Source organism: Bombus bifarius, unplaced genomic scaffold, assembly GCF_011952205.1.
Source record: "Bombus bifarius isolate JDL3187 unplaced genomic scaffold, Bbif_JDL3187 scf7180000009201, whole genome shotgun sequence".
Classification (NCBI taxonomy): Eukaryota; Metazoa; Arthropoda; class Insecta; order Hymenoptera; family Apidae; genus Bombus; species Bombus bifarius.
Window position 1 is genome coordinate 824,503 of NW_022884966.1, and position 19,906 is coordinate 844,408.

At 34.1% G+C, this 19,906-nt stretch overlaps 3 protein-coding genes across 5 annotated transcripts in view; 1 reads left to right on the plus strand and 2 right to left on the minus strand.

Annotated features, from left to right (window-relative positions):
• LOC117214540 (anosmin-1) overlaps positions 1 to 18,926 on the plus strand; it is a 34,356-nt gene extending 15,430 nt beyond the window's left edge. For 2 of the 3 annotated variants that reach the window (XM_033460721.1, XM_033460722.1), the window contains exons 5-8: positions 6,240 to 6,436; positions 6,945 to 7,089; positions 7,191 to 7,408; positions 8,437 to 8,764. In XM_033460721.1, the coding sequence (XP_033316612.1) occupies positions 6,240 to 6,436; positions 6,945 to 7,089; positions 7,191 to 7,408; positions 8,437 to 8,670 (794 nt within the window). In that variant the 3' untranslated portion in view covers positions 8,671 to 8,764. Of the gene's footprint in view, positions 1 to 6,239; positions 6,437 to 6,944; positions 7,090 to 7,190; positions 7,409 to 8,436; positions 8,765 to 18,180 lie in introns of those variants that run through there. The other variant, XM_033460723.1, reaches the window with a different exon arrangement.
• LOC117214543 lies at positions 731 to 5,410 on the minus strand. The gene is made up of 5 exons (XM_033460725.1): positions 4,543 to 5,410; positions 2,908 to 3,007; positions 2,696 to 2,800; positions 1,375 to 1,530; positions 731 to 822 (listed from the first exon to the last, which is right to left on the minus strand). The coding sequence occupies exons 1-5, from the start codon at positions 5,325 to 5,327 to the stop codon at positions 766 to 768; spliced, it is 1,203 nt and encodes a 400-aa protein (XP_033316616.1). The 5' UTR covers positions 5,328 to 5,410; the 3' UTR covers positions 731 to 765.
• On the minus strand, positions 9,423 to 19,219 carry LOC117214542 (carbonic anhydrase 6-like). Its single transcript, XM_033460724.1, has 6 exons — positions 19,064 to 19,219; positions 16,758 to 16,808; positions 15,591 to 15,746; positions 13,702 to 13,925; positions 10,342 to 10,575; positions 9,423 to 9,987 (listed from the first exon to the last, which is right to left on the minus strand). The coding sequence occupies exons 1-6, from the start codon at positions 19,098 to 19,100 to the stop codon at positions 9,799 to 9,801; spliced, it is 891 nt and encodes a 296-aa protein (XP_033316615.1). The 5' UTR covers positions 19,101 to 19,219; the 3' UTR covers positions 9,423 to 9,798.
• Between the last annotated feature and the right edge of the window lie 687 nt (positions 19,220 to 19,906).

The following is a 19,906-nucleotide window of genomic DNA, read 5'->3' on the forward strand; positions in this document are numbered from 1 at the left end:
CAGTTTTGAAGCGAGCAGCACATTGTCCTGATTTAAAATCGGGTCTCTGCAAACTTGTTTCCAGATGGAAATAGTGCGTGAAATTAACTATTACTTGCTATCTCAATTACCAAACTCGATTACTAGCTATCTATAAACACTTATCGTGACAAGGAATCAATTTAACAAGCAGTCGAGTTTAGTTGCGGAAAATTTGTCTTTGGTTTCCTGTAACCACTTTAAGTCACTTCCTTTTTTCGTCGTTCATTCTGAAAAATATCCTGCTTTTGCTACACGTTGCAAAAGACATGGAAATCACGCAGGGAAAAAATCAAAGTGCACACAGCGAACGTTGTTATTCTTCCTACTGAAGTTGATGCAACAACTTCTGTGTCACGACTCGAAATATGATGAAAGATTATCGCGAATGAGTATTTTACGTGTACTTGGTTTTTGCCGATCATTTGTGTTACTTAATGGTTAACAGAAGCGAGAAACTGTTTGCGGTAATCCAATTTGTGAGTACCAGTTATCTTGAAATCGAAATTAAGCGAATATTGTAGTTATTGCTGAAATATAATACATTTTTAATTTTGATCTACATACATATTTAATTTATGGCCATATTAATTGTTTTATCACATAAAATATAATCATATTCTTCAAACGTTAATATTACATTGTAATTAAATAAATACTTTATTTACGATGCTATATTTAATTATATCGTAGAGATCAATTAACGATTAAGATATGTTACGTTGCATAACGTTATAATATTCAATTTTAATCAGGTCTTGATTTAAGAAACAATAAGCATACGGAATATGCTTGATTTAGGATCTAGAAAAACAGCGAAAAAATAGTTAAGTAGGGAGTAGTTAATTAAATTATCTATAATTATATATAGATGTCCTGTCTAAAAGTTAGGCCCGGATTAAAAGAGTTCTAGAGGAGGGGAGCTATAGCCATGAGCCTAGTCATTCAAGAATCCTAAATTTCCGAAACCATTGAAAAGATATTCCTAAATACGAATAGAAATTTAAAAACGGCTAACTAATTTTGAAATATAATTTATTGGAAACTAAATTTTATTTCACATTTACGTAAATTTATTTCATCTTAAATGCCTCCCCTCGTCTTTCTACGAAAGGGCCCAACGCTGGGTCCATAGTCCCAGGACCACCAAAAGCTTCGATCCGGCCTTGCCTAAAGCAAATCGATCAAATTGCGCTGTTATACGTTAAAGATAAAAATACAATAACAAAAGAAATTCTATATAAAACAATTTGGCAATTGGTCAATTGATTCGATTTACTTCTGGACGTATTGTATGTAACAGGTAGCATAATTATCAAGTAATAGTAATTATTATTATTAAGACAGTACACTTACCGACATGAATGACGACAGAGTTAAATCAATGTGTCGAGAGTTAGATAATTTGCACTCTAGTTTGTTGGCAGAAATTACCATAAGAAGTGCACGTTGCAGTGGTACGTCGTGCAAATACCACTTTTCATATATTACATCGTCAGCTACAGCGTTGCTCTAGGAATTTCGAATGGATATTAATACATTGTACAATTGTATATATGTATATATGTATATATAACGCATTATTATGTGTAAATATATTAATCTTATTACATAAACTATATTAGGTGTACAAATGAATAATTCGATTTTTTCACAGATCCAAGATTTATTTTTAAAAAGAGTGAAACAAATTTTCCACTCAAAATAACCACCATTGTTTTCTATAACTTTAAATCGTACTTTAGGCGTATTTGTTACGATGAAGTGGTCCAGCTATTTTTATATTTCGTCAAATGGTTGAAAGTGACTACATCGACCGAAACAGGTGTTAGTTTGATGGAGCAATGTCAGCTGAATATACCAGATATTGCGTAACTTCCCATCTGAGACTCGTTGCGATGTCTTTTGCATCAAAAGCAACTTAAGGTCTGGCGCTATCATGCAGCAATCCTATAGGACACCCACCTCTCTTCTTTCCGGATCTTTCCCACTTCGTGTAGGTGATTCGAATGATCTGCTGTATTACCTTTAGCTGCTGCGCAAACTGCTTTTACGTTTGCATTGAACTCTCAGTCAGTAGTTGCTTTTAAAATCGTCGTGATCGCACTTTCGTGAGCTTTCAGAGCGTTCTGCTTGTCGATCAAACAGAAGTCGCCGATTCTCAAACCGTTTAAAACAAAACGCACACTCATCGTACGATACAATATCTCCAGCGGGAAAGTTGCAGATCGATTCACATGTTTTTTCAGCATTTTTTCCTTGTGGCAATTCATGAAAAATACAGTGACGAATATGCACCTTTTTCCGTTGTCACTTATAAATTGAATTTTTTAGGATTATATTTTTACTACCGTTTCGTAGTTATCGAAACTACGCTAAATGAAATGTCGTTTTCAATAGTAAGATGTTAACAATACGTAGCGACAAAAGGACGGAGGAACCATTTCATTTTACTGTCAATCTTTTTACGTTTAAACAAAATTTGGCTTATTCATTTGTATACCTGATATTATTAAAATTCATGGATGTATATAAATTTAATGTTTATATATGTGTATATAGCCTTTCTTGTTTATTGCATTGCTATTACTAAAACATATGTATCTTATTAACCAAGAGAGATTAACTAGCAGAAAACAATATCATCGTACTATTTATACTGTTTAAAAGATCTTACCGCGTCGAGTAGCTCTTGGATACAATAGCACAATATATAAAATTGTATCAGCGCACCAATTGTATACAATATAACTAAACATCTTTCGGAAAACATATTAGTACTCTGAAAAAGTAAATAGTTGTCGTCTGCACAAGATAAGCAGTTACAGGAGAAACAGAATTTACTAGGAAACAAAATTCTGTATTAAAAAGTTGGAACTTAAAATATACCATTACGAACATAAAACTTAGAAAGCAGAACCGGAAAACGTTGTTTATGTAATGAACTCCGACGTTTAGAAAAAGCAATTTCTTCAACATAACAGCAATCCTACAATAATTATGAAATTTTATTATGACGATAAATGTCATCAAAAAAATGTCACATCTACAAAGTCGTCAAAAATTGGAAAATTTCACACAATTTCATGTATATTACATTCATTATGTATATATAATGTATATTTTTCAAATTATCCATTTTTCATATTATTGTGTAAATCTCGTACATGTTGAGGCAAGAAAAATGTTTCAATATTTCTTCAAAATACATTATTCAAGACAAATTAATGTATATTTTTCCTGTTAGTATTTTTGGCTATATAAGAATTATGTATGTTCAAAATTTTCATAAAAAATCTTTTGAGATATTTGATATATGTGAAAAGAGCAATATTTTCGTGAATATTTATTCCTAAAATAAAATTAAAATGTATAGCAAACGCGATTGCCAGATTGCAAACATTTGCCATCAAAACTTGTTAGCATATCGTTTAAGTCTTAATCGTGTATCATCATACCACTTCAAATCGATCGTATTTTTATTTCGAATTATACATATACTATGTCTATATAAAATCAAAGGATATTTAAATTGTGTTTTCTCTAATTAAAAAATGTTCAAAGAGTACAACTCTGATAACTCTTTTGTTTTTTCTTTCATCTTAATCTTATTATTATCAACATTATTATCACATAATCAATATTATTATCAATATATCACGGTTCTCAACGTTATAGGTACAGTCGGACGATCAATGTATGTGCAATATAATATTCTCAATATTATCGAACATCGACGAGAGTGTTCGTTGAAACATATTTTTAATCCGCGTGGAAACACATTTCTCTTCTTAAAAGCCATTTCTGTAGTCTTTCCACTGATAATGTTAAAATAATGGCTTCTTTTAATTAGGCGTCGCTAAACGCTAACTCGAAACGTAATGTATCTTGAATAATGTTGAACGCACAAGGAAAATGCAATTTTTCATCAAGCACTGACAACATTGTATCGACGATATACAGAGATTTTTGCGTAACACGATGTTGAGAACTGCGAAATATTGACAATAGATATTGAACGCTCTGAACGCTCCACTAATTGTAAAGACCAACATGGAAGAGACAATCAATTCTCACAGTGATGAGTTATTAGAATAGAGCGTTTATTTGTTCGAGTGCGAAACGTAAAGAAAAAACTAATACCGTATATGTAACGTAAAATGGTACTGTAAGAAAACGAAAGTGCAAACGCTGTACGACTTCTAACGTGCTAATAACGTCGTACGATTTGCGGCCAACTACTGGCGTCGCTCAGGAATTGTCGTATACACAGCAGTGCACGTAGTTGTTACAAAGCAGTACGCTTTTTACACGATAAAACTCCAACAAACCAGAAATTGTCACTTGTACAAGTATTTCTTTTTTTCGCCTCCTTTACGTTTTAACGCGACGCTATCGTGTAGGTATTCATGAAACAAGCTTATCGTGTAATAAAAATATTTTTGCGCTTATACCTCTACGAGCTAATATATACTTTCATTTATATATCATGAATATTTATACTGATCGCGTTCTTATACTTACTCAACTACAGTTTCGTAATGGCGGGTCAACAGTCTCATTTCCTGGATCATCCGTTCGTTCCTAAAGGAGACATTCTGCCGGATAATATCGTTGTACGAACCGTTTAAAGTTTCGGGTTTCTGTTCGAATATCGTCGCAAATTTCATTCGAAGATACTTGTATTGAGCCGTCGTTAACAGAATGATGTACATTGTGTAGATATCTAAACTAATCTTTCTGATTAGCGTGTATGTACCGCCGACGATCTGGAAGATGACGCCGCCAACGAAAACGTTGAGTGGGAAAGGTTCCTTGGATAAAACGAATGGCACTCGATAATCCGAATAACGGAACTCATTCTTCCGGAAAACTTCGATAAGCGGCAATGATATCCAAAGAGCGAGCGAACCAACGCTAGCAACCGTATAAATTTTCAACGGCTTTTCCATTGGTTCCAGTGCGCTAACTATCATATTCCGAAGTATTTTATTGTCCTCGATAAGATGGTTTAATTTTCCAATTAATCCACGTAGTAAATTCTTACGATTATGCATATAAATCATTAGCACGAGCACTTCTATCGCGATCACAAGGTTTACCGTTCCATCCTTCAATGCTTTTTCCCTCGATACGGTCAAAATTCCGACAACACAAGCAATAAAATATGTCACTTCTATTAACCAAATGATGATCGAGTAGATTTTGAAAAAGATGGGTAATTTCGTTTCTCTACTCGACATCGGCAAAACATTGGCCGAAAGCGTGCTTAAAAAAATGTTAAAAGGATTCAAATCTCGAAAATCCATTCCGCTGGCTAACTAATTCTTTTCGATAGTAAGAACAAGAATATATGATACGTAATTAATTTGTAATTATAGATGGGTTCTCTGAGCTGTGCTCTATATCTCACTTCATCTTATCACTGTACAGTCATAACAACGACTAACAGACGTAATAACGAGTTATTAGAACGAATTTTTCTTCATAAATTTGTTTCCATAAATTTTCTTTCCCTTTTATTTATGAAAGATTTCTTTACGTCTAATTCGTATAATATACAATAATACAAATACGAAACTGTCCTAGATAAATTAATACGTTATAGCTACGTAAAATGTAATACAGATGTTCCATTTGTCACGTGGAACGAATTAAGAGTCAGCTGCAACGAAAATATGTAGTTGATAAAATATCTGATTTTTTAATAAATTCTTTACTATTAGTCTACTATCGCTTAAAACGATATGTTAATAGTCAACGGTATGCTTTTCGTCGATAGAGAGGCTCGCGAATGTTTTATCGGTCTGAAATATTTGATAATACTGCACCTTGTCATTCCATCGATGATCTGCTTATCCATTTATCATTTTTACCAGTAGCACCATACACTGACGTGCATAATATATCATGTGCAATTTAAACTTCTTTCGGTTGAACCGTCGATCGTTCGTCATGTAATTACAACTTTCTAGGTCTCCCTTTAATTATCTTTGTATGACAGAAGATAGCCTTGTATAGTTTATAATGCATAAACGCAGTGTATATTTATCATCGAGACATCAGAAACATCGCACAGGTACTTACAATATCATAAATTAACAATTACGGAAACATGGAATTAGCTTTCACGAAGTTTTGCGACAGAAAGTAGAGAAGAGAGGGAAGTTTTCTTTGCGGATGTCATATTATAAATTTAAAGGGTAATTTATTACTTTTAGACCCACGGAATCCAAAAGAACCACAAAACTTGACTCTATCCGATGCGCGACTGGTAGATGGAAAACTGCGTATTACTCTAAGATGGAGTAAACCAGCTTCGGATGTGCCGATAACATTTTACAAAGTGTTTTGGAGCCGCCTTGTTCACGGACCGACTAATGATTCCATTCTCGTTTATCATAGAACAGTTCTGAAAGTAAGATTTACGTAATTACAATACAGAAGTATCGTTACACATTCTATTCTTACCATTCTTTTAACATATGCACTTTTTTTTTGTGTAAATTATGTGAGATATTAAAGCGATAAGAAACTTCACTTTACACTAAATTTTCTAATTCTTCCATAAATATACATTGGTTTACAAGTAACTACAAGTATCACAAATTATATTCTAGTTTTCACTCTTCTTCCTAGTTGTCTACTTTCAATCTGAAACCTATCATTATATCTAAAACAATTCTTTCATAAATGTACGTTGATTTACAAATAACTACAGGATGGTTGATGCGCAATGTGCAGGGCGTATAACAGGGTGTGTGCTTCATAATATGTGGGACCGAATTGAAGAGTAGACAGAAGGCCCAAAAAACAATGACAAATGTTCGTGACATCCTAACATGGGCCCCGCGTATTATGATACACCCTATATATCTTCACTATGACTTGCAACGAAAGTGATTTTCTTTTCCTTACATTTTTAGGACAAAACGTGTTACGAACTGAAAAATTTGGAACTGAGGTGTCAGTACTTCCTTCAAGTGCAAGCTGTTGCACTGTACGGTGGCCGGCGATTGTTGTCGCGAAAAGCCTCGAAAGTTTTCAATAGCACCGATTACATGGCATACGGTAAGATGAAATTCCAGCCTGCTCTTCTTCCATCTGCTACTGGTATTTTTGTCGAGCCTAATAATTGGCATAACAAACGAAGAAGTGCCCTTTCATTGAAGCCGATTTGGGGAGGCGATCTCGCAGATGCGAGCGATACCACGGCGATCTTCATCTACGGCGAATGACTTGTCACTGCGGCGAGGTCAAGGTACGTTTGGTTTGGCCGATGAACCACGATGTAAAGGCGTACAACGTCTCCTGGAGAGAGGCATCCTGCTCAGCTTCGCAGGAAAAACTCATATCCCGTCGGAAGAAAACCTGGTGGAAACTTGTTCAGGTATTATATGTATACACCTCTGTTCATAGGTATTAGTATTAGTATTAACACTTGCTAGGTCTCTTCACAGAACGTGATGAGTGAGCTAGATTATTTGGAAAATAATTAATCCGCTAGAATTTTGTATTCGTGCAAGATGACGATCCATATCGTGAAATCTATTTAGAAAAATTGTAAGAAAAAGTAACGAATTAATGAGTATGCTTCTCATAAGTATCTGGACACTTTGATCGATTTGTAGTAACAGTATGTGTATTTTAGGTCAATTGGTAATTACAAGCAATACTTAATACTTTCTCATGAGATCACCAGGATATAAATCTTTCATGTTAAAAAGCATAGCACCAATTTATTTCAATATTTACTGCATATACTGATCTACATAGGTATGCATTACATGCATATACATATGTAAGTTAATGTTGTAATGTCGTAAGTCATTCATAAGAGTTATAAGAACACAATAAATTAGTAATTATACGCATATTCGTGTTCACAGTCATTTGATAGATTTTTATTCAGAAAATTTTAAATCAATTAAAAAAACAAATTTGAATCTGGCTCACGGAATCAATTATGAAATAGAATAAAAATCCAGTGACACGAATGCCAAAATTCATTAACAACGAAGGCAGAGAAATACCTATAACCGAGAAAAAAATTTAATTGTACTTTTTATAATCGATGAAATTTTTATTATCGAATAGAATATAAGAATTGCTTATGTAACAAGGTTACAGGCGAAATAATTACAAGTCTTAATAAGTTCTTAAAAATATCTTCGGTGCATCTTATTTTTCACAAGTGTCCTAATACTTATGAGTAAGAGTATATATATTTACATATAATTATACTTAAATGTTGTGCGTTACTTTTTCATTTATCTGTCTTTTTTTTTTGAAATTATTTCTTTATTCTGTTATTTAATGTTCATAAATGCTGTATCTGCTATACAGATACTACCGATGATCGTAAATACCATATAAATTGGATGCAACTTATGTTGTTTCACACTTTATTGCTTTCAGACACCGCATCTTGAAATAAAACATCTTCAAAGTGAATGCACATACAACGTAAACGTACGAAATGTATTCAATAATATAAATAATGATGACAATGGTGCCAGTATAGAATTCGTTACCACTGGTTGTTCGAACGAGTCAGAAGAACAAAAAGACGGCAAGCTCTTACATAATAAAATAATCCAATGTAAAACCAAGTCGTCAAAGAGAAAACGACATTACGCTACTTATCTTTAGCAAAGTAGCTCCTTGCCATAAGTAGATATATATGATCACTATTTTTCGAAATTACGTATTCAAGTATACAAATAAACTTAATTAGTTCCTTAAATGCTTATGCTACGTACTCTTAATTAACCATAAAGAGGATAACAAATAAAATTTTAATTTTATAATCTTTATATTCTCCGAAAGAAGTATACGTCATAAAACGATTGTGACAGAATATTATCATTAATGGTGAAAGATTAGCCAGTTACCTACGTTGTTAATATGTCTAAATGCTACTCTAGCTGGTTTTTTGTTAAACATAAAATCATTTACAAAGATATACATTATGTACACATGTCGTTTATCACATCACTAATTATATACAACGCGGTTGTATTATTCATTCTCATATGCTCTACACATATAATGACTTGCTTCACTGTCGCATACATTTGATTTATTGTTATATGTCACTGAATCTTACTCGTGTACACGTCGAACGCTTACGATATAACTTTGTTACGAATATACTACGTGCATTATACGAAACATTTTGAAATTTTGTCAGCACTATAATGTGACACAACAGTCGTGATTATAATATAGTAAAATATGAAACCATTCCGAAAATCCATATAAAAGTTACCGTACATTTACGATTAAATCAGACGGACCATTTTAGAACCAAATCTTGTGTTACTTGTGAACAGTCACGAATCATTATGGAAACGCATAATAGTACTTATACGGACCAGTTTCCTTATTTGTTTTTCTACCTCTTAATTCATCTTCCTCCTCCTTCGCTTCATCCGAACTCTCCTTTCCCCTATCTTGCCCCCTCTCATTATTGCTATGTGCGAAGGATGAAGTGCAATCAACGCCCGAAGTGGGTCCCACATGTTCTCTTACGCTCTGTATTTATCGAAAGTTTCTCTAGAAGTGTTTGCTTTCACGAGCTACTGTACTGCATTTATCTCTCTTACAATCATAATCCTTTGATTATATCATAACCATAAAAAATATTATCCCATTATTATGCACGGTATGAGTGAGATGCGACAAAATTTCTCGAATAGCTGAATGTCTGTCAACGATATATCGATCACATTTTATGCGATTAGATAATTCTAAATTCACAGGTGAAGTTAACTGGAATTATTTGAAATATAACAATTTGGTTAGTAAGAGACTAAAGCACACGTTCAGTAAATTGCTCAAATGGGTTGTCGCGGCAGAATATCCGTCCAAATGATGATAAACTGTCCTTTCTCCGACACTCTGCGTTGGTCTGTAATTGAAGATCAGTGTACCGTTGTTTGTTCCAACACTTCTAAAGATGCTTAACTGAAAACCAAGAAAATAAAGTAAAGATTCTACAGGATGTTGCATTTTAATATATACCTATATGTAAAATCGCACGCGTATTTTGTCCTGAGTCTCGCGATAAATTGAAATATACTACATCATAGTATTTAATTCTTGCAAAATATTATATCGTATTTGTATTATATCCTATTATAATGTTATCTGTGTCGTTTACATTCTTTAACCTTTGTCAGATCAGGAAATTTATCTTATTTTAATCGTTTTAAAAAATTTAACTACGTGGCTCACCGATCATCACCGTGCCAGTCAACGTGTTAAACGTTCATTGTTAGATATATATAAATAGATCATGAAATCGAGAAATAAATTTACCTGCTGCTCTGATAACGTAAGTTTGTCGGCAAGAATATACCACATGACAATTTCCTGGCATCCAGGAGTAGTTAACGATCCGTCATAATGGTAATACGTCGTATGATTTTTTGGTAAAAAGCGATAAGGAATAGTCTTGGTTCCCATCAAAGCCGTAGTTTTTCCGACTGCGTTAGATACTAATTCCACTGCTTCCAAAATTGGCATTATATCCAAATTGTCATCGCTATTTAACTGAAATGATATTTCACATACATACATGTTATGTAAATATCTAAATAAATAGAGTTCAAATAAATAGAGCTCGAGTAAACGAAGTTCTGTCGTAACTGCAATATAAATATTTGTCAGACATGTTTTACACCCGGAAACTTACTGCATACATACTGTATTAACGGAAATTAAAAATAGATGTCGATTACAAATTACTCGGGAAATGAGTTGGGCAGGTTATAATGCACATTATTCAGGTTTACATTCGCAGTGTGAGAAGATAAGACTCTTTCAAGGTATCAGATCTGATCATGGAGACCGATGTCAGCAGTGATGTGTTATGAATCATGATGGAGAACAGACACGGCGATCAGCGCCGATGCTTTGAACTTCATCTGTTATGTCCAGAACATCGAGGCAGTCAAGGCGATCAATGACGATGACCAACATATCTTTATTCCTGATAGGTATTAACTCGAATTTTAATTTAATATCAGAAAGAGCATGGACATCTCAAATGATAAATAGAGCTTTCACACAATTTCATGGCGTGGAACCTAACAGAAAATTCCATCCACTGATACATAAACGGACATTTTATACAAGTTCACCTATTATAAAAGATGCCTCGCCTAACTTGATACATTAAATATATAGCGTTGCAGTGATTTCGATAAACAGCGTGTATTTTCAAATTCTCCATCTTCGACTTTCGTCTCAATAGCAAATACCATGTCATAAATCTCATCATCGCACAGCGGGCTAAGAAACACATTCTTCTTACATTTGGCCGCACACGTTGCCTCCTGTTTTCCAATGGAGAACAAAATACTTGTCCGCGGATGTGCATTTTATAGGCTGTTTCGCACATCTGTCAACGATTGTCTGTTAATGTGCACGTGGTTTGTCTAATTTTGTCTTCCGTCGTCTGCAAATTTTCCACGAAAGACCAATGCCGATCGACTGCAACGCGTGTCTGCGAACGATTGTCTATCGGTGTGGACTTAGCTTGACCCATACTGCTAAATTTCTGTGTTCGTACACAAAAGCGTCACCTGTCACTCCACCCTCGTTCGTCAGTCGATTAAGCCAGTCTACTAAATTTGCATTTACACGAGGCGACTTGCTAAAATTTCTCACCAATCGACCCGTCTGTAGCTACCCTACCACTAGCGAAGTCGGGAGAGGAAGCGGGACTCAAACGGAACCGAACGTGTAATCATCTCCCGTGGTCAATTCTAGACAGCGGCAAAGCAAGCTGAGAGCTGCACAATTGAAAAATGGCATCACTGATGTATGTATGTATCATTCACGATAAAATATCTCGTGTGAAACTTTCCTTGTTTTCCTGCCACGGACCAAGACGAGCGTAAGCTGTGATGATGCACGATCTTCTTAGAAGTCTAGCCGATCAATTCCACTTTTTATCAATTTCTCAATTTCATTACGTAAATGAACTATCAATGTTCGATTCTCGAAAAACAAATCCCTTACTTGAATGAATTTATTTATTACAAGAAAATGGCATAAATAATTGCAAGATAAATTTAGAAAATAGTGTTTGCAACATTATCACGTTTCTCCACTTTACGATCTAGGGTGAACTACGTACTAGAATTTCGTGAATGGCGTTACCATTAAATGTTTATTTTATATCGTCATAAGATATGTTATTCCTGAATATTTCTTCGTAATCTCATTTTATATCAATCTTATCGAATCTATACTATGTTGTTCGTTACTAAAAACATGAAACCAATTGCTAGTGTTTTGACACAGAAAAATAATCGTCCTATATATTGATGTCTAATTAAAAAATATTGAACATACGAGAACGTTAAAAAAGATTTTCGACGAAAGAATTATGCAATTTATGATTATCACGATTACCATACTTAACGGAGCCTACATTTTAATACCAAACACACGATTTAGAACCCCTCAGATCGATTTACATCTACAACGCTAAACGTAACTGTATAACGAAGATAAGAGGATGTTACTAACTAAGAATAAAAGGAGTAATCGGTGTATGGATGATAGAAGATATCAACATTCGATCAACGATAAGAAATTTAAAATTGTCAAAGTGGTCAACGCGTGCAATTTTTGTAAACCTGTTGCTAATAATTTTGTAGTCGTGAGAAACATTCAAGAGAACTACGTCTAAATCAACGTAGCGCAAATTGCACTTGTACAATGTTAATCTCCACTTGCAGTCGGTAGGCTATGAATTTAGTTGAGATGATCAATGGGTTGCATCAATGAACCAGATGACCCATCTGGTAAACGTTAACTGCACATGCGAAAATTGCTCGTTTTGAGATAGAACGCAACACATTACTGCCGCATATGCATCATTAATACTCTACGAAGCATTGACCAGAGGGTGTCAGTTATGCATTGAAGATAATGAGCGCTATTTTAAGTTAGCTCCGAAATATACAAATAAAATTCAATAGTACCTATCAGATTAAGTATACGATATAACGTTTGAGCTTAGATACAAATATTTATTGGTATACCGTGAAACAATTTAAAAAGATATTATCTCCAAAATTAAATTCAAAGATTACATGATTTAAATGATATATTTGTATAACTCGTTAAATCTACTTATATATCCCCTATAAACGAGTAGATTACATCACAGAAGACATTAGATCATTCGATAATAACTAATTCTTTTAATGTGTCTTACCTTTGTTCTATTCTAAACTCCCCTTTTCTTGAGAGTGCTTTAATTAAGCTCGATGAATTTGAAAATACTCTACAATACACTCAACAGCAGTATAGGCAGATCGTGAAAATGTTTCTACAATTACTCCTTAGAAGTTAATGTATGACTTTTTGTCATTATTCAGCAACAGAAACCAAAAACAGATTGCACAGTCGGACTCGTTTTTTTGTATTTATAGGATGATCAAAAGTAAACGTCTCGAGCATTATAGCATTTTGGTGTTGGTTGAATTGAGACCCACGATGATTCCTTTGAGACATCTGATACTCGTGACGGGTAGAGAACAAGGAATGGAACAAAAACGGCCTTGATCTCTCGATCGAGACTAATTTTGCGACAAACTTTTTTGCAAATATACGTATTAGTGGCAATGTAGAAAATTATTAAAATTGCTTAAATCAACGTACCTCGAATAAGGTAGCAACTACGGCAATGCCATTTTTATGTTGTGATGCCATATTCGCGTTGCCATATTGTTCGTCATAATGAACAAAATGTAATTCTAATGCGTCCCGGATGCCATTTATGGTGTGTTCAGCGGGCCAGTGAAAGTGTAATTGCTCCAAAATATATGTAGATGGAAGATTTGCTCCTTCGAGATGAATTGGTGCACCGTACAATCGAATTTGTACTATAACAAAGGTTAGTAAAATGAATCGTAAATGCAATTACTATCAATCGATACATAATGCTTGTATATACAACATGATCATATAATTTCCAATAACAGATACGGAAAACCTAATATTTCGTTGATTGAGAAAGTTTTTCTTAATCAATTTCAATACTGTTATTAATGTTGGGAGTTATATATATAGTTATATATAGTTAATTTATATGCCAGTTTAGAAAACACGGATCTGTACGACTTCAGAACACGCGCACGTATAACTGAAAGTACGCTTCAGCGTAGTTCGGATAATACAAACGCGCTTACGAACTCGTACAACTGACTCTAAACAAACCCTGGTTCGCATAAACGAAGGGCGGATAGACTCCGCTATAATAATAAAATCGATAAACTAAGCTTACTGAGATCAACGACGAAATATTCACTGATTCTCGTGACAGCTTCTCCTCGGTCAAAAAGATCTCAACTGATGTTCCTCAACCCAACATTCTTCGAGCTCTCCATTTTATTCTCAATACCTATGATATTCCTACACATTCCGACACATATCTCTTCGCTTATGCCGATGACACTCATGCTTCGCTCACGCTATCCTCTGCACAAACGTTTTGGCAGCAGCTGCGCTTCCGCAACGTAGAACCATCTCGATCTCATTTCCGAAGGACCATCGATAACCGAATAAATATGAACTCGCTAAGATTCCAACACACCGTATTCTCCACTAACGCACGCCATTTCAATCGCACAGTTATCACCTTTCAGAACTCTCCAATTTCCACTTCAGACAATATTAAATATCTCGGTGTTTATATCGACACGCGGCTAACTTGAAAACCCCATATCACGTTTCTTCGCAACAGATCGCATACGGTTAACAGGCAGCTCTGGTGGCTAATGGGACGACACTCTAAATTAAACCAAGCGCTTAAGATTCTTATATGTAAAGCCACCATTAAGCCCACTTAAACTTATGCATGCCCCATTTGGGGCTCTGTCTCGGAAACTAACATTGATCAAATAGCCTCAGCTGAAATCCTCGTACTTCGATAGCTAACGAATAGCTTATAACTGGTACAGCCATACGAAATACGGACATACTTATTCAGACAGGTATAAGATATTATACTGGATCTGCCAGTTGAACGCTTCATACGATTTCTAAACCACCTAAGTCCTGACACGATTCAGACCATCTCGCACATATCCAACAAAAGACTCAAACCTAATCATCCGTTAGACATAATGGACAGAGAAACTCATTTTAAACCCTTCTTGCTACTCGCTTACGTAACCTTCGTATTGACTGCAACGATACAACCCGTACTAGAAGGAAATACGAGACATAATGTGTACAATTGTCATTGTAAAAGTTCAAGCAACAACTCACAACAATAACTGACACTCTGACTTGTCTATAAAAGGGGAAACTCTGACAGGAGGGATACCGCCTCATTACTTCGCTCGCTTTCGCTGCTCTCCCTAGCAGCACTTTGGCCAATTCTTTTATTTTATTGCTTATAACTCAGGAAGGAACTCTTGGACACAATTTCATCGTCTCTCGTCCCATTTTGCCTTATACAGTCAAGCCTCGAAATTTCTCTTGCTAATTATTCAACATTTAAATGTAACGTAAAAAAGGTTTGCTTACTTTTTTTCTTTACCTACCGGAATGGCCATTGTTCGTGATTTTGCCGTTGAATCCAGTATTGTATCTTATGAATTTAAGTGGACCAAGATCAGTTTTAACGATATCTTCGGTAGCAATATTTATCGGCGATTGTCTCTTTCCAGTCGTGCACAGGCCTGGCCAATGTTCCGGGCCTAAACAGATGAAAACATAATACCATGAAGCCTTTATCAGAAACAATAACATACCAGTTATATTTACTAAAATAGGCGATGGAATAAACATGACGGAATAAACATTACTTCAATCTGATAGAATGTTATTTGTATATACGTATGTATCTAGGTGCAATATTTATTTAGTATGACCATTGAGTTGCTTCAAAACCGAAAAACTTCGATCGAATTAATTCATTGCTTGTCCTGATTACATTATTTTTGTATGTACAGTGTACAGATTGCAAGAAGAGGACAATTGACGAGATGGATACAATGACGCAAAAAGTATAAGTGTTATATTCTCTGATTTACTGATGCTTTCTTATCTGTAAATAATTTTATGTATTGAACAGAATGATCCAATAATTCTGCATACATATACAGGATGTATCACTTTAATCACTTTAATCGATCAACACAAGTATTTCATAAACTATACATTATACGAAAAAGGGTTTCAAATAAAATTTGTTTTGTTTCAAAGGGAGCTGAAGGTGTTTTCAGGATCTCAAGGTAACCTTTGTTTTTTAAATGGAACTATACTTGTTTTCACGTGGTGAAAATTGAATTGAATCGAGTTGTATGGTAACACCGTTCGAAGCAGTTGTCAATTTTTTATAAAAAAAAAAAGGTATTAAGATATCAGTTTAAAAGACATTTCAGCCTTAATTTCATCATATAAAGATAAAAGAACAGTGTTATCTTTTCTTATCTTTAATACGATAAGTTTTACAAGATTAAATATCTTTTAAATTCATCAATTTTCGACCCAAGAACCTTCATGTTCTTTTGCAGAAAATTAAACAATGCATACAAAACGATGCATACAAAAACGTATAGTTCTACTGAAAAAAACAAAGGTCGTCTTGAGATCTCGAATGCCATCGTAAGATGTTCCCTCTAAACAACGTAAGTTTTATTCCAAACACTTTTTCAATTAACATACAGTATAGGACATATCTGCGGACATTATCTAAAAATAATTACCATGATCACCCGAATATGACCAGTCATCAGACGCAGTTACTTCGTATAAACCTGAAACAAGAGAAACTTTTCAGTTAAAGATTTGAGTCCAGTGCGATCTCCTCTACATGAAATTCTAAAAAAACGTCTTTGTTATGACTCGAGTAGACAAATCGACAGTTAATCAAATAAAATATTATAACATTTAACATATAATATATAGCATTCGTGTGTGTTAATTTGTATACATTTCGAATAAAAAATGCTAACACATACATAGATAATCATGCAAAAATTTGGTTGCTAACTTCAGTTTAGGTTATAGATTTCGATATTCGATATTTATATCGATTATAGATTCGATAACTAATACTGTAATTCTGCAAACACTATTATATTTCTATCAAAATTGTTTAAATCACAGAAGCATAACATCTTCCTATGTGTTGTACAATAAAATAGGAAAATAATCTTGAATGGAACACTTGTTTTTGCGATGTCCTGTGCAGTGCGAATCGTATACGATTACAATTATAGGATTTCATCGATACGTAAATGAAAGTCCGGAAACCAATGATTGAGAACATGAGGCGAATTATTAACGTACTACATCCTACTGTACATCGAACTGTACGAAGAAGGGTAGTCAGCGCATTACAACTATCACACGAGACATGTTACACTAACGTAACACTAACATTTCATTGACACGATGACTAAAAGTTTTCTTCTGATAAGCAATGTTGTATGTATATGTATACTGACTCATTAAACTATCTATTAGATTTATTAATATAACGAACAGCTGACTGTTTACGTACTTGAAGTAATCGGACAGTAAGCTGCATTCGTATCTTTAAATGATTACGGAAATACCAAAGTTCCAGATAATACTGCAATCCAGTAAACCGATTATAATATAGATTATAAATTAGAACAAAGGAAGTAGTAATAAGTTATAGCAAACGTTTTGTAACTAGCTGTAGTTTATGTTCTATAAGGAAGAATGTCTCTTGCAACAAGTTACAACACACTGAAGATAAAACTGCACACGTACGAATCACTATGCAAAACACTGAATAAGAACAGTTAATAAATTCAACCGAAATGTATAAAGCAGACTGCGGATGTTTTTGCAAATTTATATTTTTATGTATAATATTTTTTTACATACTATAAATATCTGTTTTCCCCACTAAATATTATAACAGATATCGTACTTTGTATATTTCATGTGTTTCTGTATATTACGTGCATTTCATGCATTTTGGTATTTTTCTTATAAACGCAGAAAAATCTGCAATCTACATATAAGTTAATGTGTATGGATCATTATAGTCATTACCATTATACATTACCATTTTGTTAGCAAATAAATAATCCAAAGGTACGCAAGTTTTAATAGAAATTCTCAAGAATAAAAACACATACTTCTGTTTTTCAGGTATATACACAGTCCTCCTAATGTGTCTCCTGTGAAATATGTTCGTCTATCCGCGTTGGGAGTTCATCACCCAATAAATTCGATAAGTAATGCGTGCGGCAGGAAATAAAATTAACCTCATTGACCCTTGACTAAACAGAACATCAGAGAAATAAATGTGGTTTCCCATTAATGAGATATCAGGGTGGAAAACAGCACCGAAAATTCTGAGAAAACTTGAACGATGGTTTCGTACGTCCTAAATTGACACTCAATCGACCCTCAAAGGAATGTCGCTGCTTTTAAATTGGCGCTTTTACATACGGCTGATGAAGAATTCAAATGAATTCTAATGAGTATAACGTAAGCTTCCGGTTATTAAAGTTCCGTTGCACTGTTTTTATCAATTTTTGCTGAATTGCTGTCGAGTCTCTTTTATAAATCGCAAACACATAATAGCGTCGACACAATCACAGTTTAAGCTTATACGATGACATTTTTACTTATTTGCCAGACATAAAAGTTTCATTGGATTATCGTTCTTCATCGACTACTTAATTATTATACAATACTTGACAAATATTATCTTCACGTTATTGTACAAACTATTCTTTTATTCGATTCGATTTCACACAGACTTGACTTAATGAATAAAATAGATTTTCTCCCTTTTATAAAAAGCTCGTGCACCTTAACTATTTTTGACATTTCTTCTTTTGTTCCTATATACGATAAATTTGCAATTTAAATCACGATTAAATCAGATTTTATGTTATAACACTTTTTATTAAATTTTTATATTGTAAAAATATGATGTCAAAACCAAATACGCTGCAGAAAAAAGGTAATTTCCTCTAATGTGAAATGAGGCTTTGTTTTAGTTAGTAAGCGATTCTTCTCTTACCTATGAGAGTTGTAAAAATTATGTACAAGTTGTTCATCGCAAAAATGATATTTAGAACTGTCAGAAGTTGCGATTACTCGATGACACGAACGTGACAGCGATGAGCCTACAACTGATGTACACGACGTTAATCTAGCTAGATAGCCCCGAGATTACACGAGGCCCTACTACCTATATGACATTTACTTTCTGCATTGTACTAAACATTGTGATTGCCCTGTGTGCGCACGCTAATTAACCTCTATTTGTATAAAAAATAAATGGCAACCAATTAAAAATTTTACTACAAGCTGCTTGTCACTTTTGTCCTTCCATAAATTATACACGTAATACATGGCACTTGTTTAAAATTATTCAAGTTGGAGACAATTAAATGTAGGGATTAAAATATCATTAACACTCGTGGGTTTCAAAAAATAGAACACATGAACTGTAACGATGCTTCTTGTACTTTGCTATTTCTTATTTGCAATCATACTTTACTTTTCAACTGGAAGCAATCACAAAACAACTTCATTTAAATTCCTGTGAATGAGAGAATGCTTTGGTCCGGTGGAACACGAGCAACTTGAGGCCGCTTATTTTCAAAGTGGTGTAAGCCCAGCTTCCGTTGAAATATCGAAGTGTTTGGCTTTCCATCGATTGAAGAATCCTGATAAGGTCTACTTAATTTGTTCGCGCCTCTCTCTCTGTTTAAGTAGATGTAAGTTCATTATACAAATGGCTTTTTTGAAAATTAATTAGACCAATATCATTTTTCAGGGTCGTAAATGGACGTACACCGCCTTCAAAATTCACTAATTTGTGAAACTGTGAATTGTACGATTCGTTAAATTTTAATTA